Source organism: Leptinotarsa decemlineata, unplaced genomic scaffold (genome assembly GCF_025532065.1).
Source record: "Leptinotarsa decemlineata unplaced genomic scaffold, Ldec_3_MD MMD2_tig00026358_RagTag_RagTag, whole genome shotgun sequence".
Lineage (NCBI taxonomy): Eukaryota > Metazoa > Arthropoda > Insecta > Coleoptera > Chrysomelidae > Leptinotarsa > Leptinotarsa decemlineata.
Genome location: NW_027412703.1, coordinates 3,313,861 through 3,341,813, shown reverse-complemented (window position 1 = coordinate 3,341,813; position 27,953 = coordinate 3,313,861). Strand labels below are relative to the sequence as shown.

The 27,953-nt window shown below is 36.7% G+C and overlaps 1 protein-coding gene across 6 annotated transcripts in view; it reads right to left on the bottom strand.

Annotated features, from left to right (window-relative positions):
• The window catches only part of LOC111515788 (uncharacterized), a 221,525-nt gene that overhangs the window by 33,624 nt on the left and 159,948 nt on the right, over nt 1–27,953 (bottom strand). For all 6 annotated transcript variants that reach the window (XM_074184636.1, XM_074184635.1, XM_074184637.1 and 3 more), the window contains exons 2-4: nt 25,214–25,310; nt 13,469–14,061; nt 1,551–2,073 (exon numbers count right to left, since the gene is read on the bottom strand). In XM_074184636.1, coding sequence (XP_074040737.1) covers nt 1,551–2,073; nt 13,469–14,061; nt 25,214–25,310 — 1,213 coding nt within the window. The remainder of the gene's footprint in view (nt 1–1,550; nt 2,074–13,468; nt 14,062–25,213; nt 25,311–27,953) is intronic.

The window sequence follows — 27,953 nt, the reverse complement described above, 5'->3', positions numbered from 1 at the left end:
GGATACTGAGACTTCTAAACTTGTCCATTTTATTCCTTACTGTGTCTGAACTTTACGTTTTCCTCAGGAAGTAAAACCAATGTGACAATGACAACTAGAAGAGTCACAATTTTCTCCAAATTCAATACAGGGATGCTGGTTTTTTCTGGAACGTTTTCTTCTATTATCAACTTCAAGAACAATTACTCATTCGTGATCTGGGCCCATAACCTTTTGGAAATACCCAATAAACTGTGGAAGAATGAGTAGAATGAACCAAACCAAAACTGTTTATTAATTCAACTATCTCACATCAACTACTATCACCTAGCTACTAAACAAATTGTATATCAACGCAGTTGACAAAGTTTATAAAATATAATACCTTATTATTATTATTTATGAACATTAATATGAAAAGTACAATTAGAACATGCTGATATGATTCCTTGCGATGTTGAAGAGCCTTGTGATATACTTGAACTAGCCGAGTTGACATGGGCATCAACATTTAATTCTTGAGGTGAACATGATGATGCTCTAACGCTGGAGCTAGCTGTTGGGATTTTTTTTCAACAATAGCCTTTTTATAAAACCTTTTTATAAAACAGATTGATCGATGTAACCCTCAGCTACTGTTGTAGATTTTCATCCTCCGTGCTTCTCAATATCCCTTATATTTCCTCCTGATTCTGCTAGCAAAGAAGCAGATCTTCTGAAACCTGACCTGTATATGCCTTAGGTTCCGGGAGGTTCAGAAAGTCAGCAATGGTAGAGGGCATTTCCCAAATGTGTTTATACCAACTAGGTTGACACTGAATGTATAATTTGAGTAGTTCGGAAAAAAACGTTGATGATTGATAACAGAAGGGCGTAATGCAGCGTATTTATTGAAATAGTCAATGTTATTTTCAACAATACAAGAAGAACAACCTTTTTTTTTGTTTTTGTACTTGTATTTTGAACAAGCAATGATTTATCCATTAATTTAATGTCTTCTTTTAATAAATGGCACAGCTCTTCACGGCGGTCGGCTCCATATATTCCGAAAATAGTAGCAACTTTTATCATCAAATATTTTCCATCTGGAGCCTAATTTATAAACCTCTGGACTTGTTTAAACGTAAGAGTTTTTGATTTTTCGGGCCAGCAACTAATTTTTCCGCTTTAAGAATGCTATTACCTTGAAATATTTGCTTGTATTAACACAATTTTTAACGAGCGCACTCGACTTTATGATTGAGAACTTGCTCCACAAAGTCACATATTTTTTATTTCTATTCTAGATAGGCGAAGAAGACATTTTGCTGAAATTTCCTTCGAAGTTATCAAGTCTACACCAGCTAAGAAAATTAGAATATGCGATTTCGTATTACTGAGCCGATTTTTTTGGTAACAATTCAATTGAAGCTCTTTTTCTTTCAGTTTGTGCATGAACTATAAATTGTGAAGAGTTTATTTTAAAATTGTTTGCTTTTTTTCTTTGGAAGATTCTTACATATTGTATAAAGATGGAGAAGTAGAAAACCAAGCCTTTCTTAAAAAAAAATATGAAGAAATAATTCACTTACCGCTGATCCCAGTTCATTTTCTTTTTTAGCCCATGGTGGAATTTCTTCCTGTTGTGTTTTCTTTGTCTGCCAAGGTTTTGGAGATTCCTTCAACGGTGGAGACTGAATATTAGGGCTGTCCTGACTCACAGGAGGACTTGAAGGTGAAACTATGCGTCTTTGTTGTTGTTGATCAGCAGGGGGTATATACAGGGAACCCAGATGTGCTGTACTCGTTTTGATTTCTGGTTGTACATCATTCTGTCGGGGTTTCATTTGTTGCCTCTCAATCACTGGAGGCTGATAGTTCTTGGAAGGCTCATTTTTCACATCTGGAGGAGACCTTTGTGGTGCAGGTTGGATTTTGATTTGTGAATGCTGGAGATGCGGTTGATATTGAGGTGACTCAGGTTGATATTGGTGATGCTCACGTTGATGAGTGTGTGATACTGGTTGTTCAGGTTGGTAGGGGAGTTGATGTTTTTGCGGTTGCTGTAGTACAGGCGAGATTGGAGCTCCTCTCCCATTTAATGGCGGCTGATTACTAAATGATATCATGATATTAGTAAATTCATGCACTATACGCTCTAAGGTGGCTCACTCCTATAACTTTTTTATTATTGGAGATAGAAAAACGAAATTTGGGGGTTGCGTAATATAGCTCAATTTAGGTACATATTTTGAAATACTTCAAAACCAACGATACTTCATTTGTCAATATTTGACAAATAAAATCATTTTCATTCCAATTTTTATTTTTTGATGCCATGGATGGTGTAAATTTCAATTTTGAGTTATATAACAGTATATGTAGAGAGTTTGGGAGTATTATAACATCTTTTGGGCTTGAAATAGTTATAAATGATCCAACTAGAATTGACCCTAGAACTGGGACTAAATCGTGCATCGATAATATATTGACCAATCTCGACAAGGGAGAATATGAAGCCGGAATTTTAGAAACAGGTTTGTCAGATCATCGAGGTCAGTTCATCAAACTGGGTTTGTCCTTTAACCATAGAACCGGCAAGACTTGTATTCGAAAAATAACAAAGTATAAGGTGGCGAAATTTAAAAAACAGATTGAAGAATTGGACTGGAGTGTTTTCCATCATTCAGTTGATATTGAAAATCTCGCATTTTTTATTACAGACTCAATAAAAAACTTGTTGAAATTAATTTTCCATTGAAAGGCGTCTCAAATAATCAAAGAAAACAACTAGTAAATGTTTTTAATGATGAACTCAAAGAAATTAGAAATACCTTAGTAACATTAAAAACAATTACTGATGTATCAAATTTGAACAAAGATAAGGAAAACTTCAAAATATTCAAACGTTTCTATAATTTCAAACTTGAAGAAGCCAAAAAATCCGCATATAATACCTATCCTATAAATTCGGAAAATAAGTCCAAGGATACTTGGAGGCTGATTAATCTCGAGAGAGGTAGGATTAATAATGTCTCAATACCCTGCAATTTATCAGCAGATGATTTTGTTTCATTTTTTTCAACTATCGCCGGTATACTGATAGAGCAACTACCCGCAACCACAGCTTCAGCAACTGACTTTTTAAAATCACGACTATCATATTCTAAATCATTCTTTCTCTTCCCCACTACACCTAATAAAGTTCTTGAGGCCATATCCGACATGAAAAGATCTCATAGTTATGACGTATATGGAATGAACAGTACCTTATTGAAGGAAATCAAATTTAGTATTGCAGAACCTATTTTAACACTCTGTAATATATGTTTCATTAACGGAATTTCTCCTGACATCTTTAAAAAATCCAAAATTATCCCAATTCACAAGAACGGGAATGTAAACTCACCTGAAAACTATCGTCCTATATCAATTATTCCTGTAATTGGAAAAATTATAGAGATTATCGTCAAGAAGAGACTGGCGAAATATTTTGAGGAAAATAAATTTCTGAATGAAAATCAGTATGGTTTTAGGCAGAACCGATCTACCACCCACGCCGTAACGAAACTGGTGAGCGATGTGGTCTATGCTTTTGAGAGAGGTGAACTCACTATATGCACTCTGTATGACCTAAGTAAAGCTTTTGACTGCATCTCGCATCAGGTATTATTACAGAAATTGGAATATTATGGTGTCAGAGGAATTGCTTACAAATTTTTCGAATCATTTTTAACTCAACGAGTTCACGCGGTTTTTCATGGTGCAACATTATCCTCTAGTCAGAAAATTACTTGTGGTGTACCTCAAGGTACAGTTCTGGGGCCACTTCTTTTCATTATTTACATTAATGGTATATTTGAACATCTTCATTACATTAATGGTATTTTATTCGCAGACGATGTTACATTTTATCATTCCGATTCAAATTTAATAAATTTGAAAGAAAAAAACTTGTCAATTTCGCCAGATATAAATAAGTGGCTGATACTAAATAAACTAACACAAAATGAGACAAACACTCAGGAAATTACCTTTACTATGAGCAGTAAATTGAATCAGCATGACTCCGTAAAACTTTTAGGTATAACCTTAGACCATTCCCTCAAGTTGACTGCCTAGCAAAAAAACTATCTAGTGAACTAATTTTGCTAAGGAGACTCAAAAAATCAGTTAGTCCGGACGTGCTTCTGATCTCATATTTTTCATTATTCCATTCTCATGTATCTTATGAAACTGTGTTATGGGGCAACTCTACACATGCTCATCGAATCATGACATTACAGAAACGTGCTGTAAGAATAGTCGCCGGTTTCGGGATTCTTTCCGAAATTACTTTCAAAAACTCAACATATTAACAGTTCCTTCTATTTATATTTATTTGAGTTTACTGGAGATTCATAAACCATACATATAATACTAGGCATGGTTCTTTCCTTCCAAATAAAAGATTTAGATTAGAGACTTCATCTCTAAACAGTTTAAATTTTAACCTTTATAATTTTTTGCCAGAGTACTATAAAAATTTGAGTTATGCCGAATTTAAATTCAAGATAAAAACACTCTTAATAGCTCACAGTCTCTACACAGTGAACGAATATTTTCAGATACCGACTATATGTTGACACAATAATTCTTTATTATACCTACTTTTTTATTTTTATATTTTTATCTTATTTGTGTAATATCCTGTCTGTATATTCATTTTTTACATGTGTCTGTATATGTGCATGTATATATGTATGTATGTATATATTCATTTCATATTTTTATTTATTTTGATAAGGTGTTTTGATTGTCACATATATCTTGTAATTGACTTGCTACAAATAATTTTTCTTATAACGTAGTCAATAAATGAATTATTATTATATTATTATTATTATTATAATCGCTTCATTCTTGATCAAGTAACATGGAAAAACTACGTCTTTGAGGCTTATGACTTCACAGTCGTTTTAAGAATTATTTCACAGTCGCAAACATGAAGTTTTCCAGTTAACTTGATTTTTTCAAATGGAAACGGTGTGGCTCGTTGGCTTTTTGTGAAAGATCATTTTCTTAGGAATAATTCGATACTATTGGAAAACAGCTTTGTTCACTCTGTGTATTATTTCAGTTTTGTTTTTTTGACAAACAGAAATCGAAGAAAATGATATTTGTTGGATATGATGGTTACAGTTCTAATTATAGACTTCTTGATCCCCAATCGAAGAAAATTTCAATTATGCGAAATGTTACCTTCAACGAAAATATAGTCGCAAAAACCGGCCCCAAATATGGATACCTAGAACTTCAAGGAAGAGACAGTACGAACCCTGCAGCAGAACGCAATGAAATGGAAACAGAATTTCATCAAGATCACGAGCAGGATGATTCAATCATTGATCCAATCCAATCCATCAAGTATTCAACTTCGAAATCGAGCCTCCATTAATATACCATTGAGATATCGTGAAAATTATGACATAGCAATGGTAGCTGTCATCGATGAACCAAAAACAACGTATTCAGAAGCAATGTCTAGTGCTTTCAAAACAGAATGGAGAAAAGCTATGGAAGAAGAAATTACCTCATTGGAACAAAACAACACCTGGTGTCTTGAGAAACTGCCCACAGATCAAACAGCTATTGGTTGCAAGTGGGTTTTTAGAGTCGAATATAAACCAGACGGCACTATTTTCAGATTCAAAGCAAGAATGTGCGCTAAAGGTTATTCACAAACAGCTGGAATCGACTACCACGAAACGTTTTCTCCAGTGATTAGATATGACTCAATACGAATTTTTCTTGCACTGGCGGCAGCTGAAAACATGGAAATGAAGCAGTTCAAGACGGCATTTTCAAATGGAGATCTTCAAGACAATATTTACACGTGTCAACTAGAAGGATTTGAAAGTAGTGATCCTTTCTTGGTCTGCAAGCTAATAAAAAGCCTATATGGTCTGAAGCAGAGTCCACGTTGCTGGAATAAAAAATTTGTAAAATTTATGACCATATTCTCGTTTGCATAACTGAATGCAGACAAATGTGTTTTTCGCGCAAAGTTTCAAGAAGAAGAGATATATATTGCTCTTTACGTAGACGATGGACTGATCTTATCGAAGTCAACTGAAATTATTGATATGGTATTGAAGGAACTTGCATTACAATTCAAAATAACTACCGGAAATGGAGATTACTTTGTGGGAATTGAAATACAGCGAGAAAGAGAACTAAACCAGATTTTCATTAGCCAGCAGGGATATTTATCAAGGATCCTAGAGAGGTTCAATATGTTCGACTGCAATCCGAATTCAACACCAGCAGATCCAAATGTAGTCCTGGAAATCGGACAACCACGACTAGTGAAGAACAGGAAATGGAGTCTATACCCTACAGAGAAGCAGTAGGATCTTTTTTGTTTTTGGCAACTGTAACAAGGCCAGACATTATGTATGCAGTAAGTCAAGTGAGCAGATTCTTGTCAAAGCCAAAAAAGGTACATTGGGTTGCTGGTAAACGAATATTTAGATATTTGAAAGGAAGTCGTGATGTTGGTATCAAATATGGAAAAGAAATAAAGAACTTGCAAGCCTTTTCTGTTGCAGATTTCACCGGGAATATTGATACTCGCAAATCAACTACGCAACTATGATGAATGGAGGTATCGTAACATGGTCTTCACATCAACAAAAATGTGTATCGAGATCAACAACCGAATCAGAATACATAGCAGCGTCTGATGCTGCTCAAAAAATTGTTTGGTTACGCTCATTTCTACATGAATTGAAAATTGTAGTAGAAGAATCGAAAATATTTTTCATCGATAATCAAGGTGCTATTAGTTTGGTTGAAAATCAAGAACATCACAGGAAAACCAAACATATCGACATAAAAGTTCATTACATAAGGGAACAAGTGGAGAATGGATTGCTATCTCTATCGTATGTCTGTTCAGAGGAACAACTTGCAGACATGTTCACCAAGCCACTTCCAAGAATGAAATTTATGAAAAATAGAAATGCATTATTCATCTCTTCAAGAACGTAAACAAAGAGTGGGAGTATTGGAAAACAGCTTTGTTCACTCTGTGTATTATTTCAGTTTTGTTTTTCCGACTCATTGAAATATGTCTTATGTTTTCATAGAAACGATATGCTATTGATTAAAAAAATAAAAAACAAGAAATTTAGGAAATTGTTTCAACTGATTTTTCAATTGCAAAACTTGTGTATTTCTGCTAAATCCAAAAGATACCACACACTTTCACTTTATTTTCTCTATTTTTCTTAATAATTGCAAGAAAGTTGCAAATTAGTCCATTAAGGTTATAAATTTTCTAAATGGCCTCCTCCTTGATCACGGCAAAGTTCAACAATTGTTGCGCGCATTACATTGATTAGCTATTATTCCTCAGTGATGTTCTGGAATGCCACCCTTACTTCATGCTTCAGTTCTTCACCTACACGAGTAGTTGATGTATTATAAACCTGATTCTCAATTGTTCCCCAGAGAAAAAATCTAGCGGAGTAAGATCTGGTGATTTAGAATATAAAAAAAAAGAATACATTCATGTAAAAATATGAAAACTCAAGAATGTACCCCGCAGGCCACTGAATATTTCCATGAATGCCAATCCACTTTTCTGGGAAGGTGTCATCCAGATATTCTCCTACGACTTGAGAATTATGAGGTGGCGCTCCATCTTGTTGAAAATAGATATCAACTTGGTTAGCCAGTGGCAAATCTTCAATGAAATCATTAATTTGATTTCTAAGGAACTGTAGATATCTTTCCGCAGTCAGTTCTCCGTCGAAGATTATTGGCCGATAATACCCATCCAGCAATTAACACCAAATCGCTCTTGAAAATTTCCTTCTTGCATCAGATGTTAATTTGTTTGAGACCAGTAACACCCAAGTTGGTGAATCGGGTGTCTTCTGAATAAATAATTTTAAATGGACAATGTACATCTTCTCTGTATTTAGTCAAAAACGAGTTGCAATAAGTCAATTTTCGGTTGTGATCGTTATCGTGAAGGTGTTGGTGTAGTTGGTTCTTGAACGATCGATAATTATATATGTGAAGAATTCTCCAAACGGACGAATAACTTATATCACACTCAGAAACAATTTGGCAAATTGACGCCCTACAATTCACTTCAAAATAGGCCAACACATCTACTTCTTTTTCTTCACTGACGATGAAGTTATTGGCACTGTCTTCTGGTTCATTTCGCATTTTTCTTTCTAGTTTTGGAAAATAATGCCAAGTGGGATGGCGACGATTAGGGAACCTCTGAACATAAATTCGAGCTGCATCAGTTGCATTCTGTTTTGTTTCTCCGTAAATCAGTAACATGTCAATTTTCTCGTTTCTAGTATAATTTGCCATATCTAATTAAGAACTATACTATAACAATTTTCAATTGAAGGTAACTTATATATATATATATATATATATATATATATATATATATATATATACAGGGTCCTGCAACAGTGGCGCGGTGTTCCATATCTCTATATAGGAAGCAGATAGGAATCTAATTTTCTATAATATTACCTTATTGGTCGAGCTCGACAAAATAAAAATATTGGCGGTCACACAGGGTGTTCGATTTTTTCTGGGCGGATCCCAACTGTGTCTTTTTAAATGGCAACCTATATTTTTTATCGCTTTTTCGGTTTCTTCATAGAAAATAAAATAAACTTTATGTATATCTGCACTTCGAAAATATTGATGGTTTTCGAGATATCTAGCATGACAGGTTTTTTTTTCCAATATTCGTCACTCAGAATATTTGAAATTATAAAGTGGTGCCAAGTCCAGTTGAAATTTTTTTTTGGTCGAATATTCTACATTGGTAACTCTCTCAAACGATATATCTGAAATCGACCTGTGATATACAGGGTATGAAAAACCGCTTGCCAAATATTGTAAATGAAAATTTGCAAAATCTTCCTTATATTAAATGGAACACCCTATATATTATTGATCCATAAGAAGCGCCAACGGAACCTCTACAAATTTCATTGAGTATTTCCTATGGCTAAGTTCAATAGTTTTTCTTAAATGAGCATTTCTTTCGAAAAATGGTCATTTTTTCAAAGCGAAATCCATTTGACGACTGATAAAAATATACGAAAGATATCTTGTTTCAATTTTGTACATTAGAAGGTGTCCAAACAAATATTTTTTTACGAAATAAATGTATGTACCTATCACTTTTTGCTAAACGGAAAATTATTTTTTCATTGGATGCAGAATTTCACTCATAAATCGTGCAATATCAAACCAAACAAGTTAAAAGAAAGAAACATTATTAATAACTATTTTTTTCATGTTACTATATTCATTCAGAGCTTGAGTTCTAGATATTCAAATTTGTCAACTGGCAAATTACAAAACTACAAAAGGGAGAGTTTAATTAAGGTTGATAATGAAACTTTTATAAAATATGTTCAACATGTCTTCCATTTTCTTGAATGCAGAGCTGAAGTCTATGTTTGAAAGACTGTTCTACCCTGCGCAAGACAGCTGGTGTAATGCTGCGAAAAGCATTCGTTATTCTAAGTCGCATATTTTCGAGAGAAGTTGGTGGCTCAACGTAAACCATATTTTTTATGTATCCCCATAAGAAAAAATCTAGTTTCGTCAAATCTGGTGATCTAGCGGGCCACCGTACAGGCCCATTCCGTCCTATCCATTTATTGGGAAATACTTCATTTAGATGATCTCTCACTTCTGCCGAATAGTGAGCAGGTGCACCATCATGTTGTAACCACATTCTATTGCGGAGGTCAAGAGGAATATCATCTAACAAACCTGGTAAATCATTTCGTAAGAAATTGAGATACATTGCACCATTCATATGTCCCTCAAAAAAGTATGGACCAATTACATATTCTCCAATGATGCCTCCCCAGACATTCATCGACCACCTATGTTGATAATCCACCTGTCTCAATGAGTGAGGATTTTCTGTCACATAATAATGGTAATTATGTCGATTTACAAATCCATTTTTATGGAATGTCGATTCATCCGACCATAAAATATTATTGAAAAAATATTCGTTTCGACGAATTTTGTTCATGGCCCAATTGCAAAATCTCACTCTTTTCTCGAAATCAGCATACAGTAGTTCTTGATGTAACTGAACGTGGTATGGATGCAAGCGATGTTTCTTCAATACTCGTTGCACTGATCTCTCACTTATATCCACTATTTCCCCAATTTGTCGTTGACTCCTACTAGGATCTTCTTCAACAGCAAGAAGAACTTGCAATTCATTATCTTCATTAGTAGCTGGCTTGATGCGCTCATGTTTGGAATAATTAATAGATCCAGTTTCAACGAATCGTCCCAAGACCTTTCGGAAAGATCTTTCATCTGGATGCCTTCTATCTGGATACCGTTGAGAATAAATTCTACTTGCCAATAAACAATTCCTGTCTGATTCACCTAATATGAAAATCATATCAATCAAATCACTTTTTGATAACAACATTCTGATGAAATTATACCGACAGTTCAACTTCACGATTGACTAAAAATTTCAATATTCATTTGCAGCCAAATATTTTGTTCTGTCATTTGCCAGACTACTTGATTTCCAATAAATATTTCATTCGCTGAAAGGTTGTTTTAGACCGAAAGAATATGGCACAAATTCCGAGATTTTTGAAATTATTGTAACTATTCAAGAACGTCCATTTTGTGGTGTAATTCGCAACTTGTTTATCTAGCAACAGGTAATTTTAGGAATGGGCGATATTTTAAGGAAAGGGTATTTTTTGTATATTCTTATCAGTCGTCAAATGGATTTCGCTTTGAAAAAATGACCATTTTTCGAAAGAAATGCTCATTTAAGAAAAACTATTGAACTTAGCCATAGGGAATACTTAATGAAATTTGTAGAGGTTCTGTTGGCGCTTCTTATGGATCAATAATATACAGGGTGTTCCATTTAATATAAGGAAGATTTTGCAAATTTTCATTTACAATATTTGGCAAGCGGTTTTTCATACCCTGTATATCACAGGTCGATTTCAGATATATCGTTTGAGAGAGTTACCAATGTAGAATATTCGACCAAAAAAAAATTTCAACTGGACTTGGCACCACTTTATAATTTCAAATATTCTGAGTGACGAATATTGGAAAAAAAAACCTGTCATGCTAGATATCTCGAAAACCATCAATATTTTCGAAGTGCAGATATACATAAAGTTTATTTTATTTTCTATGAAGAAACCGAAAAAACGATAAAAAATATAGGTTGCCATTTAAAAAGACACAGTTGGGATCCGCCCAGAAAAAATCGAACACCCTGTGTGACCGCCAATATTTTTATTTTGTCGAGCTCGAGCAATATGGTAATATTATAGAAAATTAGATTCCTATCTGCTTCCTATATAGAGATATGGAACACCGCGCCACTGTTGCAGGACCCTGTATACAAATTGAACTGAGAGCTAACGGCAACAATGTTAAATGTTAGAACTAAATTCTTACCGGGGTCATTTTCATTGTCTATGCATCGAAATTGTGAATAATTGAAAAGTAAGATGATTCCATAAAATTTGCCCCCCGTAACAAAATAGCTTCTGCATATCGATAGGATGTACGAGCGAATAAGTGAACCAGTTCGTTAAATACTTTGAAACATCGGTAAACTGATCAACACTTCGCAGGTCTATTATATTTGCGTCCTTAAAATTCCATAACTAGTCATTCGGTTTCTTCATTATCAAGCGTCCTCATCTGCATAGGCGTAGTGCGTTCTGTTTCTAGTGAAGGTGACTTTGTTTTGTATCTATTAAATATATTTTATTATATTTATTAAATAGTCTTTGAGGTATAGTTTTTGAAGTAAGTAAACAACCGACAAATAGCTGAATAATATCATTGAATTTTATTATGTAGCAGGCCCAAGTAATGTACAAAGAAAGCGGAAGTTTATGTCGTTAGAAGAAAAACAGAATGTCTGTGGAGTGTACGAAAATTTAAAAAATACACTCCGTACAGTGGAAGCTGTAGCCCATTGTTCATTTTTAACGGGAATATCCGTGTTGACAACTGAACGCATTGTACGTGAAAAAAGGTGACTGGGATTGTGCAAGCTCCAAAAGTACATTGTCGTGGTAAAAAAAATTGAATTGGACGAGTACCAAGAAAATTTGGTACGCTATACCAAATAAAAATAATGAAAGAAGATTTAAAATGTATATATGCCAAACGATCCCGTAAATTTGTCTTAATAGAAAGAGAAGATATAGTCTCATAGCAACGGAGATATCTTCGCTCTATTAGAGAAATGCGTTCTGCTCACAAAAATATTTATTATCTGGACGAAAAGTAGGTGAATGCTGGTCACATAGTATCTAAGATCTGGCAAGATACTACTGTAACAAGTTATCGTTAAGCATTTGTTGACGGTTTATCAACAAGGTTACGCGGACCAACGGGTAAAGGGCAACGAATAATTGTCGCCCATATAGGTAGCGAGGGTGGCTGTGTTGGAAAATGTAATCAGTTTTATCATTGACACCAGGTAGCGCCACCTACTATAACAATTTTTACGTAATTACCTATGTGTTTAAATTAATAAAAATATTATTTTGGTACGCTTCTGCAGAGTTGGTAAGAGGATTATCCGTTGGTCATTAGCCTATTTGTTTAGGTAGTCCCAGCAACAGCTTCAATAGTTTGTCACGGATAACTAGAATAACAGGCATGAGTAGGTATACCGAACACGTATTATTTGTTATTAGCTATGATCGTTTCTTGCAATTATTCAGAAGAATAGAGAAAATGAAGTGAAAGTGTGTGACTGTGAAATAATTCTTAAACCGACTGTGAAGTCATAAGCCTCAAAGTCATAGTTTTCCCATGTTACTTGATCAAGAATGAAACGATCTACACGATCCATGGCATTCTAGATCAAAACATTGAAATTGAAAAAAAAATATTTGTCAAATTTTGACAAATGAATTATTGTTGGATTTAGAATGGCATTCTCCATCGAAATAATTAAAAATATATAGGATGTTACATTTAAAAATCGAAAGTTGAGGTCATTTCCGGTCAAACCGGAAGTACGGCAAAGTAAATAAATATGCCAAAAAATGTAAATTGAACAATAATACACAACCCCCAAATTTCGTTTTTCTATTTCCAATAATAAAAAGTTATAAGGGTGAGCCACCTTAAAGATTCACCCGGTAAATTTATATACAATAAGAATATAACAATAAGAATATAACATATAAATATACTTGGTCAGTATTATATCCATTTCGTAGAAATAAATCAATCAATTTTTTCATTCCCATAAGAATATACAGTATCGGAAGTTATCAATTTAGGATGAATATGAAAGAATAAATGGATAAATAAATAATTGAAAAAATAAACAAATATAATCATGAACAGTGTAAAAACACAGAACAATCAAGTATCTCTGTGACGGACTGAATATCATTTCCATTTCTCTGTAACTCTACTGACAGTTCAATCTTACCCATTATATGGTTCAACAGATGGAGACTTCTGGGGAGGCGTTGGAGGTGATCTTGGACCAGGTGCTTGTTTTCCTCCTTGAGCAAACATTTTATCTACAAATGTATTTCGTGGTTGCGGCCCTCCCGTTTTTCTCAGCAAAGCCATTGGATTATCTGGAATAATTTTGGTCATATCTGGTCTTTCTAGAACTTGATCTCCTGCCTGGATTTTCTGGGTGGGTAATGGTCCTGTCGGTGGAGGAGGCGGTAGAGGTACGGTATTGTTTGGTGGTGGCGGTGGGGGAGGTACTCCTCCTCGCATTGGCGCCGGAGGAGGAGGTCCAGAAGGAAAAACTTGAACCTGGGGTTGGGGTCTCATAGCTGCTAATGTCGAAGGTGGAAGTGAATCGTAATTTTGGGTTTGCGGAGGTCGCGGCTTCGGAATGTCTCCGGCTCCTGCCAGGTTAGCATTCTGTTCTATCCTTCGAGCCATTCGAGGTGATCTCACATCAGATAAGTTGATACCTCCGGGAGTATAAGTGAATGGTTTTTTATCTTTAGTCATCATTGCGTTCTGTACACACGGTGGAGGATCCATGGTTCTATTTGATATCTAAAAAACAGTATTGAGTTAAGTACCAAATCCAAATATTTCCCAAATGTAGTTTTATGAGTAGAAGAACAACAAATTAGCACTTGTGCTAACTGAGTTGAACTTCGCCTTTTGTTATGTCAGCAACTAGCTCTCATATTTATTTAAATATTTGTATGTAACTACAGCTGGGTAACAATAAAGACGATTATTATTATTATTTTTTTTTCCCGTTGTGTGTGCTGGTCAGGCCCTATCTCCCGAAGCCCCGATACATTCAGGAGGACGCGCCAGCATTATCAACCAATGACCACTCCCCACACCGTGGGGTGAGTGATCATTGGGTCCGAGAATCATGTGCCCTGAGCAAGCGCAGTGAGCCAAGAATGACAGCCTTTTGCATCTGTGCGGCTAATATTTCTGTCTCAGTGCGGCAAGCCGGAATGATTTTGAGATTCGAGAGTAGAGAGGACATCATTCCACCAAGGACTCCAATAATCAGAACAACCATCTTGACAGAGTGATCTGGATGGAGTCTGCGGAGTTCGAAGAGAAAATCTCGATATTTTATCCGTTTTTCCTCCTCTTTTCTGACGATATTCGTCTCGCCAGGAGCTGAAAACTCCACGACACGTTTTGGTCTGGTGGTCGAGAAGTAAGGTGATCTCTGCGGCTTTTATCTGAGCTTTTTGCTGAACGGGTTCCAACTCGCTGACAGAGTTGTAGTCACCTCGTTCAGAGTCGAAAACTATACCGAGTTCATCAGCTGCTCGGGCAGCTGCCCTAAGAAGAAAAGCTCCAATGCCCGCTCTCTCATGGTCACGCACCATGCAGAAAAGGGGATCCGAACTCCTGACGACTTTACAGGCTGTATCCAGTACTATTCTGTCATATAGACACTCCAAAGTCAAAAGTCCACGGCCTCCCTGTTGTCGGGGGAAGTACAACCGTGGAACGGACGATTTGGGATGCAAACTCCTATAGAGATGCATCATTTTTCGGGTCTTTACGTCGAGTTGATACAGCTCCTCCTGAGTCCACTTCACTACTCCAAACGAGTAGAGTTTGGAGTAGCAACTTTGTTCTTCCCCGACAGTTCCGATGACCAGATCTGTCGAAGTTTGTACTGATACTTGCCGCGGAGACAGTTTTTGACTGCATTTACCTCATGTGAGTGGCGTTGTTCCACCCCGAGGTAAGTATACGTCTATCCGGCATGCAGATGGTGTAGGATGCTTGTATTTACGAGCTGCACATCCTCTCCGTAGTCCCCGCATCGTCCTCTTTTGAGATGAACCATTGCACATTTGTCTATCCCGAATTTCATACCGATAGCATGCGTGTACTCTTCCACCACCCTCAAGGACTGATGGAGATCCTTCTCTCCAGAGGCATAAAGTTTAAGGTCATCCATATGAAACAGATGGGTGACCTTGTGCCTCCGGTTTCCGGGGGTGCCACAGTTATACCCTCGAGTATTTCTGAGCGCAACGGATAATGGTAATAGTGAGATGCAGAATAGAAGGGGGCTGAGGGAATCACCCTGAAATACACCCCTTCTGAAAGTGACCCACCCTGTTTGAACTCTTGCTTGACCAGATGTTATGGTGAAGCGAGTTCGCCAAAGTGGTATCAGTTGTTCAATGCATCTCACTATGTTGTCGGGTACCGCAAGGCATCTGAGCAAATGCAAGATGAGCTCATGCGAAATTATATCAAATGCCTTACGGTAATCGATTCAGGCCATAGAGAGGTTACGCTTATATTGTATTGAGTCCTGCGTTATACATCTATCGATGAGCAGGTTCTCTTTACATCTAGTGACTCCTCTCTTCGACCCTCTCTGCTCATATATCCGTTCGAACACTCGGTCAACTGCGGTGAGTATTCGTGTGTATAAGATGCTTGTAAACAACTTATAACACGAATTCAAGCATGTTATCGGTCTGTAATTCTTAGGAATCGATAAATCTCCGCTTTTGGGGATGAGAACGGTCCGCCCCTCGACAAACCAATCCAGAATCGGCTGCTCTCCGTCCAGCCATGAGTTGAAAACTCTGGCCAGATGGCGGTGGGTACTTGGTAGTTTTTTCCACTAATAAGTATTCAGCCCATCTGGGCCTGGAGCAGCAAAGTTCTTGGAACCAACAAGGGCTTTTCGAACGTCATCCGGGGTTATCGGGTTGCGCAGTTCATTGGGCTCACGCTGTCGAAGCTCTCTGTTGAAATCTTCGAACTGCGCTAGGGCTGGAGTGTCTAAGTTGAGTGGCTGCGGGTGTTCATAGATATCCTTCCAGAAGGATTTCACCTGATCAGCGGTCGGCGGATTATCCACAACACGTGGAGGCTCTTAGAATAAGCGAGAAGGTTTCTTGCGGAACCTAAGGTTTTCCGCGATACTTCTCGCTCGCCTCACTAGTGACTTCTTAACAGCCACTAGCATTCGTATCCTATCAAGGCAGTGCTGTTTGGTGGTCAGCAGCACGCCTTGGCTTAAAGTGTGATGGATACGTCGTAGATTGGCGGCTATTCGCCGCACTGCGGGCGTGAAAGGACCCTAAGGTTTTGGGCATGCAGAGCATGCAGAGCATGCAATATCGCCATGTACCCTCTTCGTGCAGGCTCATTACTCTCGTAGCAATGCATAACGCTATCTCTTAGCTCATGCGTCCACTCAAAACGTCCGTTTTCATTGCCAGGGTTGTCATCAGTAGGCAAATCATCGTTATGGGCCCCACCATCTTGCCTCTGACCCCTCCGAGCGGATCGATTGTGGGGGCCCCTTCCTTGATTATTGGGAACCAAGTGTTGGGTCCATCGGGTGGTTAGCCCTGTGGACCCACGGCCGGCACCGGAGGGAGAATAGAGTTCTCCTTCCCGGGTGCGCCTGGGCTGCCGGTCCGGTTTTGCACCAGTTGTCGGGTAAGTGGTGTTAGTGGCCATCCCTGTTTATTATTATTATTATTATTATTATTACATGACAATATAATCAACTTGAAATTAGACTAGCGCATGATCATTAAAGTTCACATACGTTATATGGATTCTAGAAATTTGGTTCAATCATTCCAACAGTTCCTTTTTTGTCCTTCTAAATTGTTTATATCTGTTTTCGTTCAAAAATGTTACATTTTATCGAGTTCCTGTTTATTTGATGAATGAATTTTATTATTATTTTTAATTACCTATTCATTCTGAGATGGTTTTTTTCACTAAGAAAAGAAGTTTATTGGGCTTTAAACCTCCCGAAATCTTCCAAAAGCAAAATAAACTTCTCTGAAGAGGTGAAATCCTTGGTAGTATCCTCGACAGGAAGCTAACATGGAACTCTCACCTAGAGAGGAGAGCAAAAAGAGCATATGTGGTTTATGAGCAAAGGCGGGGGACAGTGGGACGGGCATGGGGTCTATCACCCCGTGGGGTCACCTGGATCTACACTGCAATAATAAGACCTATGTTTACGTACGGAGCCATTATATGGGGACCGAAAGTTCTACAAGCAACGGTCATGCAAAAGTTATATTAAATACAGCGACTGGCTTGTTTAAACATTACAGGAACCATGAGAAGAACACCAACCGCGGCAATGAAATTAATTACGAGGTCTGACTCCTCTGGACCTGTACGTTAACGAGGTTGCGTTAATGGCCATGGTACGATTACGCACGGCTGGTGTAAACCTCGAAGTAGGAATGGGTCGATTGCGCTGAGCCTATGGCGAGAAGCACTTACTGCGCAACCTCTGCTGCAAGCAGCCAGTAATGCAATTGAACCCAAGTTTGTGTTTATTAAAACCTACAAAATATAAATTGAACAGAACACAGAGTCAGATGCTACAAATGCAATATGCATATATTGCATTTGTAGCATCAGTGGGGAATGGGAAAAATACCAGCGTAGTTCAAACAAAACTGGCTGGTATCTCAATCGCCACAAAAGAAATAACCAGGATAGGAATTTCTGGCCTTTGTGAAGGAATTGACTTGGTGTCTTGACGTGTCATGTCCTAAAATAGGATAAATGTAAAACAAAAACAGAAAGTGAAAAAAAGTTGGGTTACGAGAGAAGTTAAGAATGAAAGCAGTCAGTTAAGAGAATTGCACAAAAGAATGATAGATGGAGAAGTGAGTGACGAGATTTACAGAAGGGAAAAAAGAGAATATACAAATAGAATAAAGAAGTTAAAAACAGGATATTACGCAAATCAAATAGAAACAGCTGAAAACAAACAGAAAGCTACATGGGATATTGTAAATAGTTTCAGAGGGAAAACCAAAATTGACAATAAAAGGGAGATTCATCTTTAAGCAAAAGGTATCCGGATCAATAATGGAACAGAAGTTGCCAATAATTTTGCCTGCCACTTTGCCAGAGCAGCCTCGGTAGCTCTGTTAAGACATGTAGGTCAGAACATGTCACTACCACATACGGTCTCGGAATTTAACAAAAACTCAATGTTTTTTGAAGAAGTGCTAGAACCTGAACTAGTTTCGACAATGACCGAACTAAAAAATAAAAAATCGAGTGGCCTAGACGATATAACGATGAAAGTTCTGAAATATGTCATTCCATCTATATCTGAAATTCTATTGAATCTTATGAATCACTCTATAATGGAAGGCGTGTTTCCGAGTGTTTTCAAAACAGCCAAAGTTACTCCTATTCATAAAAAGGGTTCACATGAAGATATAGATAACTATCTCCAAATGTCATTACTGAGTATTCCATCAAAACTTATTGAAAAAATAGTGGCAAATAGAATTATTACGTTTCTCGAAAAATACAAGATTCTAACCGATCATCAACATGGTTTTAGAAAAGCTAGATCATTTGAGACTGGCTATTGCTAGAAAATTCGAGTTTATCTACAATGAAATCGATAAGGGGAAGTACGTAGTTTCAATATCATTCGACTTGGCTAAGGCGTTTGATTCAGTAAATAGTGACATAATAGTTAGTAAGTTATATAACATTGGCATTAGAGGGTTCCTTCAGGCCCACTGCTCTTCTCTATCTATATAAATGATCTTCCGAAGTATATAAAACAAGGTTTCATTATCCTATTCGTAGATGACACTAACATAACAGTTTCTGGAAATACTGCGGAGGAGCTAGAAGACAACATTAATTCAGTTATGGATGACATGATTTCTTGGTGTGATAGAAAGTAACTAAAACTGAACGAAAGTAAAATAGTACATTTAAGCTTCGCGTTAAGGAAAACAGTGAACCTCAACAGCATCCAACTCTTGGAAATAGCCAAACTCCTTGGTATGTTTATAGATAAAACCTTGTCTTGGAAGCCCCATATCGATGATGTCTGCAAAAAATTTAATCGAGCGTTATTTGCAATACGACAGATCAAAGGCGTGCTTAGTTTAGATGGTATCAGGACTGTTTACTCTTCATTGGCGTACTCACATATGGCTCAAAATGTATTAATGTGGGGTTCTTCTGTGGGAGCAAAACGTGTTTTTATTGTTCATAAAAGAATAATTAGAACTATCTTTAATATTGCACCCAGGGATAGCTGTAGACCTGCTTTCTGTAAGAACAAGATGCTAACGTTACTGTGTATCTATATATATATATATATATATATATATATATAAAGCTCTGCTTCATGTGAAAAATAATGTACCCAATCTGAGAGATGAATCAATAGTTCATACCTATGCAACACGAAATATACATTTATTAACTATCCCAAAACATAAAACATCGACATTTAAGGAATCATTTACATATAATGGCATAATATTATTCAATACGTTGCCTCAAGATATTGAAGATTTGCATGTTATACCATTTAAAAAACAAATGAAGGAGCTATTAACTAATAAGGGATATTATAGCGTAGAAGAATTCTTATAACGGGATACTCTGTTATCATGATTATTGCTTTCACTGCATTCCTTTCATCCCAGTTAAAGATAAATTCACTTTTATTTATATTTATGTATATATATATATAGTGTATGTGTATGAGAGTTTGTTTTATTTTTTATATATGTATATAGTTAAGTAGCTGTTTCAAGTGTCCTATCTATGTTATACTGTGGACCGTTATTATTGTTTTATATAATTTTCATATTTTTATTTATGACATGTCTTAAATCATGTAAATGATCGAAAAGACGAATAAAATTATTATTATTATAAAACATAACAATCTGCACTGGTAGCAGACAAGCCCTATTAGCCTTGAACAGACAACGTGTTACCTCAGGGTTACTACTAGAGTGCCACCAAGAGCCAAAGCCTCGGTAGGTGATAACATTATCCTGAGGTGGAATGAAGGGCACGACATGCCGATTCTTTGGCCAAGGAAGCCGCTGGACTAAGAATTTTAGGACCCAGTGGCAGCTACGGCCTGATAACTTCGACAATCGCGGAACTAGCCAAAAGTCACACCCATGCTCAATTCCTAAAGACATGGGATGAAATCAAAGGATTCAAATTTGCCAGGATCACCCTGAGCGACCCTGGGAAGCTGGCGCCGAATAAATATCTGACTTGCAAGTTAGAGGTCTGAGATGAAAGTCAGAATTATAAAAATCGAAAAAAATATTTTTGTGTGGCCCTTCAACGCTTTCGTAATATCCGAAGTCCGAACTGATAAAATATTATTTACCTTCAAAAAAGCACTCGATCTATTAAAAAAGGCATATTCAAAGATTTTTGACAGGGACGTAGAAACTGTAATTGGTCTGTAATTAGACATTTCATTACTGACTTTGTTTTTATAGAAAGGGGTAACTTTACCAACCTTCAAACTATCAGGGAAACTTCTTGAACAAAATGAGAGATTGATGTTCATTTACACTATCATTGCCAAATGCCTCGTTAATTTTTTCGGCTGTTTCGTTATCGCTTTCGTTCAATTTGAATCCGTAGAGAAAAATTGTTCGAAAATCGCATAAAATCCGTAGAGAAAAATTGTTCGAAAATCGCATAACGATATCATATAACCTGACCTAACAAGAATTTATAATATGTGCATCATGAATGGAATATTTTGTATGAGCAATAAAACACTTACAGTAGCACTTGAATCAGTGTCTGCGTTTTTAGGGGTTCTAGTGGATTTTTAAGTACTGAGTGGTTCGTTTAATGAAAGTAGCGATTGAGTGCTTGTAATTAACAGAAAAAAGACATAACCATACGAGTAGAATAATCATTTATATTTTCAGCGGATATTATTCGCAAACATAATAAATAGTTATATTCAATACTTCATTCTTGTGTCCTAAAATAATGTAAAAATCTAACTGATTCTCACAGAAGTTTTGTCGGTTTCAATGTCATGTGTTTTTGTAGCTCTATATGTCAATAAATATTTATTCTACTGATGTGTCGTGATATACAATACTAATCGCTTGAGAATTTTATTGATGATGTTAATTATTTAATAAATTGAATTCTTTGCCTGTTTTCAGTGATTTTTTCAATCGATTTTTGACCAATTTCCGTCAACTAATTCAACCGGAGTGCTGCCGAGACAGTCCGAAAAATTAACCAGTCATTTGGCAATGATGGTGTGAATGAACGAACTATCCGACATTGGTTTGCAAAATTTCGTTCCACAGATTTTAACCTCGAAGACAAGCTCCGAAATGGTCGACCTTCAGTAATTTAGTATGAGGATTTATGGTTATTTGAGGACCCAACACAAACGGTGCGTGTGATGGCGGAAGAACTAGGCGTCAGCTCCCATGCGGTTTTTCATGTTTTAAAAAGTATTGGAGAGGTAAAAAAACTTTAAAAGTGGGTGCCTCCCCATTTGAACGATCGACAGAAGTTGATACGTTTCAAGGTCTGTTGTCTTTGCTTTTGTGTAACTAAAACGAACCTTTATTGGATCGTATCGTCACGTGTGATAGAAAGCGGATCCTCTACGACAACAAAATAATTGAACACTCCAAGAATAAACAAAAAGAAACATGGAATATTATTATGAATGAATTGAGAGGAAAGCATATGGCTGAGTCAAAAAAGTCAACTCTCAACTAAGATGAATTGAACTCATTCTGTTGTTCTGTGGCAACTAATCTGGCTGAAAAAATCATTGTGAAAAATGACCCGATATCATACTTGAAGAATATTGCAGTACCTTCTACTTTCTTCTTCACACCTGCAGATATCTATGAAATAAAAGAAATGTTTGGTGAAATCAAAAATAAAAAGTCGGTGGGATGGGATATCCTTGAAAATCCCATCGTGTCTGGAAATTAACACAATTATTCCTCTACATAAAGGAGGCGGTCTTGTCAACCCAGCTAATTCTAGGCCAATTGCTTTGCTACCCATCTTGTCTAAAGTTATAGAAAATCTGGCAAAAAAAAAACGGGTAATATCCTTCCTCGAGAAAAACAGTATAATAAATTTATTCCAGGTTGGCTTTCACAGGTACACAAGACGCCATATTTTCACTCCTGGGAAACTTGTACACCAATCTTAATGGAAGAGGATCCGCGGCGGCCATGTTTTGTAACCTAACCAAGGCCTTTGATTGTGTAGACCACATGCTACTTCTTTGCAAGCTAGAAGTTTACGGATTTAGAGGATCTGCATTACCTTGGTTCAAGACGTACCTTTCTCATCGGCGGCAGAATGTTCTATCAGATGGAATTTCATCAGAGGAACGTTTCATTGGCAGTGAGTCCCACAAGGTTCAGTTTTGGGAACGGTATTGTTTCTCATTTATGTCAATGACTTAGTCCATGTTGACTCAAGCGGTAAATTCACATGTTTCGCTGACGACACCACTATCTTTGGCATAGCAATACCGCCTCAAATTTACTTGATCAAATCATCGTCGACATAAGACATTCAACATCGACAAAATAAATGTGGTCACGTTTAGATGTAACATAGAGGAGGTACACTTTGAAAATGTAAAAATCGAAAATTTGGAAAAGAACAAATTTTTAGGACTCTTCATTGATGAAAATCTAAAATTTGATTCCTATGTCGACTACTTATGTAAAAGACTAGCAGCAGAATGTCATGCAGTGAGTTGTTGCAAGAGAGTTACATACTACTATTACAGTGGATTTGGCACAAATTAAGTCCTATTTACGTTATAGAATTTGTTTCTGGGGGAATTGTGCACAATTTCGTTCCAATATGGTATTCTCTCTACAAAAAAGATCCATCAGATATTTATGCAAGGCTAGCTACAGGGATTCACGCCACCCATCATTTGTGAAGCAAAAAATTCTGACCTCAGCATGTCTTTTTATTTTGGAAACAGTGTGTCTTATCCACAAAAAAATATAAAAACCAATTTAATACACCTCAACTTATAGTACACATCAGTCTCATTTCATTTCCCTTCCAACACCTATTCTAGCCCTTATAATATTGATATAATATAATATTAATATAATAAATAATATTATATTAAAATAATATAATATTATTTTTAATAGCAATTAATTTAGGGCAAATATATAATGAAAAGAAATTCAGAAAGAAAGTAAAAGAATTCCTTGTTGGGAGGCCCTATTACAGTATGCACGAATTCTACCAAGGCTGTATCGAGTAATTGGCATATAGCTACCAAGGCTGTATCGAGTAATTGGCATATAGCTTTGTGTAAATGAGTTACTGAAATAAACACAAAATGGCTATCAATGTTCATTACGTAGCATTATATATTTACATTTACTCAATATTCATGTACTCATATTTCTATATGTTCAGCTGGACTTAATATTGTTCTGTCCATATACTCTGCTCTTGTCTCTGAGCATTATTTTATAGCCTATATTTGTTAATTTAATCTCCCATATACACGTTTTAATTTACTGGACTCTGCCAATAAGATGTTCAGATCTTGGGTAATGCCGGGTCCAGACCAAGCAGACAGACAAGACAAGACGACAAGACGACAAGACGACAAGAACATTCATGTTTCGCGACAAAGTGGCGACAAATCCGATACATTTCTGCAACATTTTTGACTTATTTGGGTTTTGTTTCCAAATTCTGAGACTGTTGCAAGTCCCGTCGCCAGTCGGTAAAGATCAAAGGGTCTCTGTTTTGTCTGCATTTATCGGCGCAGTGTGAACGGTACGCGCTGACAAAATCAGGTGACCAGGTAGTAAATCAGTGAAAAATCACACAAATTTAGTTCGGTTGTGTTGTTGTGGCGTGTCTTTGCTAAAATGTCGGGGGAAAAGAAGTGGAACACGAAAAATACTTGCAAATTGATAGAATTGTACAGGGAGCATCCATTATAAAGACTACAAAAATCGTTACAAGAAAGCCGATGCACTGAAAGAGATTTCTTTAGAATTGAATATAAAGTCAGTGACTGATGTCGAAAAGAAAATAAGGAATATTAACAGCCAGTATACGAGAGAAAGAAGAAACTATAAGAAAATGAAGAAATCGGCTAGCAATAAATCTTCATTTTTTGAATTTTCCTCCTGGTGGAAACGCCACATGGTCAAACAACGAATTTCCATCAACTAAATTTTGTTGCACCTCTGTCGTTGTGGTGTGGACAGTTTGTCTCAATTTTGTCTTGTCTGAATACCTATATTTTGTTGCAATTTTGTCGTGTTTTTGTCTCAAAATCTTGTTCACTTTTTGTCTGCTTGGTCTGGACCCGGCATAACAAAGCAAAGGATACCGATGAGCCACACGGGCACTTCTCTGCAGCGAAAGCCCAATGGAAAAAAAAGCTTAGTATATAGTGGTTAGCGGCTGGTGACATTCACTATAACTTTTTGCAACTGGACCAATCCATCAAAGCAGAGTCCATTTGTGAGGAAATCGACGAAATGTGTCAAAAATTGCGTCAGCAGCACCTGGCACTGATCAACAAAATAGGTCCGATCCTGCTTTACGACAACGCCCGTGCGCACGTTTCATAAAACACCGTCCGAAAATTGAACGAATCGAGCGTCGTTACCATACTCCCCAGACCTCCTGCCCACCGACTGCCATATTTTTGAGCTTTCCCCAATTTTTATGCTAACGGAACCAATCGACTTATGTTACGTTGAATAATTATTCACGGATAAATTACTGTTCAAAGTAGACTCATAAAAACGGACAAAACCTTCGAAACAACCGATAATAATTCAAAATACACCAAATAAGAAATATTTCATAGCAGGTACACGTTATTTAGTCAAGAGCTGCTGAATTTACTGCTTACTTCTCTTTTAAGATATGCTGCAGGAATACGACCAACTGATGATGGGAGAGGGGATGATCCAAATCCTGAGCCTGTACCAGGGAGCTGTGAAGACAGTCTGTAAAAGAAGAAAAATAATGTTTTGAATATATGTTGACTTCAGACTAGTATTTTTGTGAATATTTTTTGGAGTATAAGAGAAACAACTGATCTGCCTCATAGAGAGAGGTCCAACGACAATTTTTTTGAGTACTGACAATTCAAAGGGAACTCCTAATATACGTATACTTTCATTCATAAAATGATATTCTGATGTTCTATTCCCTCTAAGTGTCAGCTATCTAATAATAATAATTTTGTTTGAAGGTGATTGACAATGTTTCATGATGAATTTCATTAGTTCGGACTTCCATTGTCTACTATATAAAATGATTTGAAATACCTGAAACAACTAAAAAAGAAGAATTGAAAATGAATAGCTGAAAATAACAATTATATTAACCAAAATAAACCTGAAATGGAATAATAGTGAAATAAAATACAAGTAAAAATAGAACAATTGAATAAATAAAAATGAAGACCGATCATCAGCTCCAGAGATTCGACTACTCAAAACTTGTCTAGATTTTTACTTCCCTTAATACAACCATTACAAGAAAAAATATCGTCTTTTGTGAAGAATTCAAGGCATTTTGTCGAACTACTAGGGTCAATTGAGGTCACACAGGAAGATCAACTAATTAGTTTCGACGTGGAAAGCCTTTACACCAACGTTCCGGTCGAAAAAGCACTCCAAATCATACAGAGAAAGCTATCCGAAAACGGGAACCTGAAAGAGAGAACGAATCTACCTATAGAAGTAATCATGGAATTACTAGAATGCTGTGTACGAAACTGTTATTTCCAACTGAAGGACGAATTCTTTACACAAGATGAGGAACTGCCAATGGGATCGCCACTTTCACCAGTCATAGATTTGAAACTCTGGCCATTGAAGAAGCCCACAAGAAACATCGAGTCTGGTTGAGATATGTTGACGACACCTTCATAATATGGAACCATGGGAATACTGAACTAGACGCCTTCCTGAAACACATCAACAGCGTGAGACCTTTCATCAATTCCACAATGGAGAAGGAAATCCACAATGAATTGCCATTCTTAGACATTTTGGTGATGAGGACCGACACTAAGTGGGAAACATCTGTATACCGAAAACCCACTCATACAGGACAGTATCTGAACCACGAATCCAACCACCATCAATCGACTAAAAGAGGAATCATCAAGACTCTATTAGACCGTGATTTTGGGCTTTGTAATACGAAGGAAGGTCTCCAGAAGGAACTAGACATCATCAAAAATGATCTTCAACGGAATGGCTACTCCAAAGCGATGATAGAAAAGACTTTGGCTAGAAGACAGCAGGAGCCTTGCAAGGAAGAGAAGCCGTCACAATCAGTGCTTGCACTTCCCTACATCAGAGGATTATCGGAGAGGATAAGAAGAATTGGTTCCAAGTACAACATCAGAACCTGCTTCAGATCCGTTAACACTATCCGTAGCAGCCTCACGAAAACCAGGCCACCAAACGCGCCTGCGATTCCAAGAATTGCATTTACCGGATACCCTGTGAGTGCGAAAAATCCTATATTGGTGAAACTAAGAGGCCATTGAATGTTCGCATTGACACACACACAGCGAGGGGAAACCAGCAAATCAGGAATAGCAAACCATGTTTGGACCCATCAACACAACATCGAGTGGTCCCAAGCTGGGATCTTGCAGAGAGAGGAACATTGGTTCAGGAGAAAATTCAAGGAAGCCGCATACATGTTGTCCAACAACGTATTCAGTCAAGCCAGCGTAGAAATACGCAACATATGGAAACCCATCACCAAGCGAAAAAAGGCCAACTCCCGCCAAAACGGCCATCTCCCACGGAACCAGTGAAGCGGAAAATGGAAAGCGGGGATAAGTGAAAGTACTCGAACGACCTATAAATAGTCATCTCTCGGAGGAATCAGTCCAGTCATCACCCGAAGACGATACTAACAAGTAGATACTAACAATCGAAACGTCGTGAACTAACGTGACTTGGAATCTCTCCACTTTTTATTTTTTTTTTTTTTTCATTTCTTTATTTTTATTTATTCAATTGTTCTATTTTAACTTGTATTTTATTTCACTATTATTTCATTTCAGGTTTATTTTGGTTAATATAATTGTTATTTTCAGCTATTCATTTTCAATTCTTTTTTTTTTAGTTGTTTCAGGGATTTCAAATCATTTTATATAGTAGACAATGGAAGTCCGAACTAGTGAAATAATAATTTTAATAATAATAACCCAATTCAGAGTAAAATCAAAATAAATAAAACTAAGAGGCTACATGATTGATCTGAATGAAATAATGTGGAGATAAGTGCAAGATTTTGTTTCTCAATAACAATGTACAGGTAAATTTACCTTTTCTTTTCTTTTCTCTCATTTTTATTTTTTGTATTTTATTAATTTTTGTACTATTATTTTTTTCAATTTTCACGGCTCAAAATTTCCCAACTTTTTCCCAAGTCGGAAAAGCAGGAGGGGGAGGCTCTTCCCCATCCCCACATGGCGACGGCCCTGGTTCTGTCCATTTGTTCATAACAGAAATAACACTACAAGTATTCAAGGTAGTATATTCATGAACTGTGCATCATATAATAGTAGTTTTTTGAGGGCGCGTATTCGTTATCTGCAACGGAAAATGATACCTTTG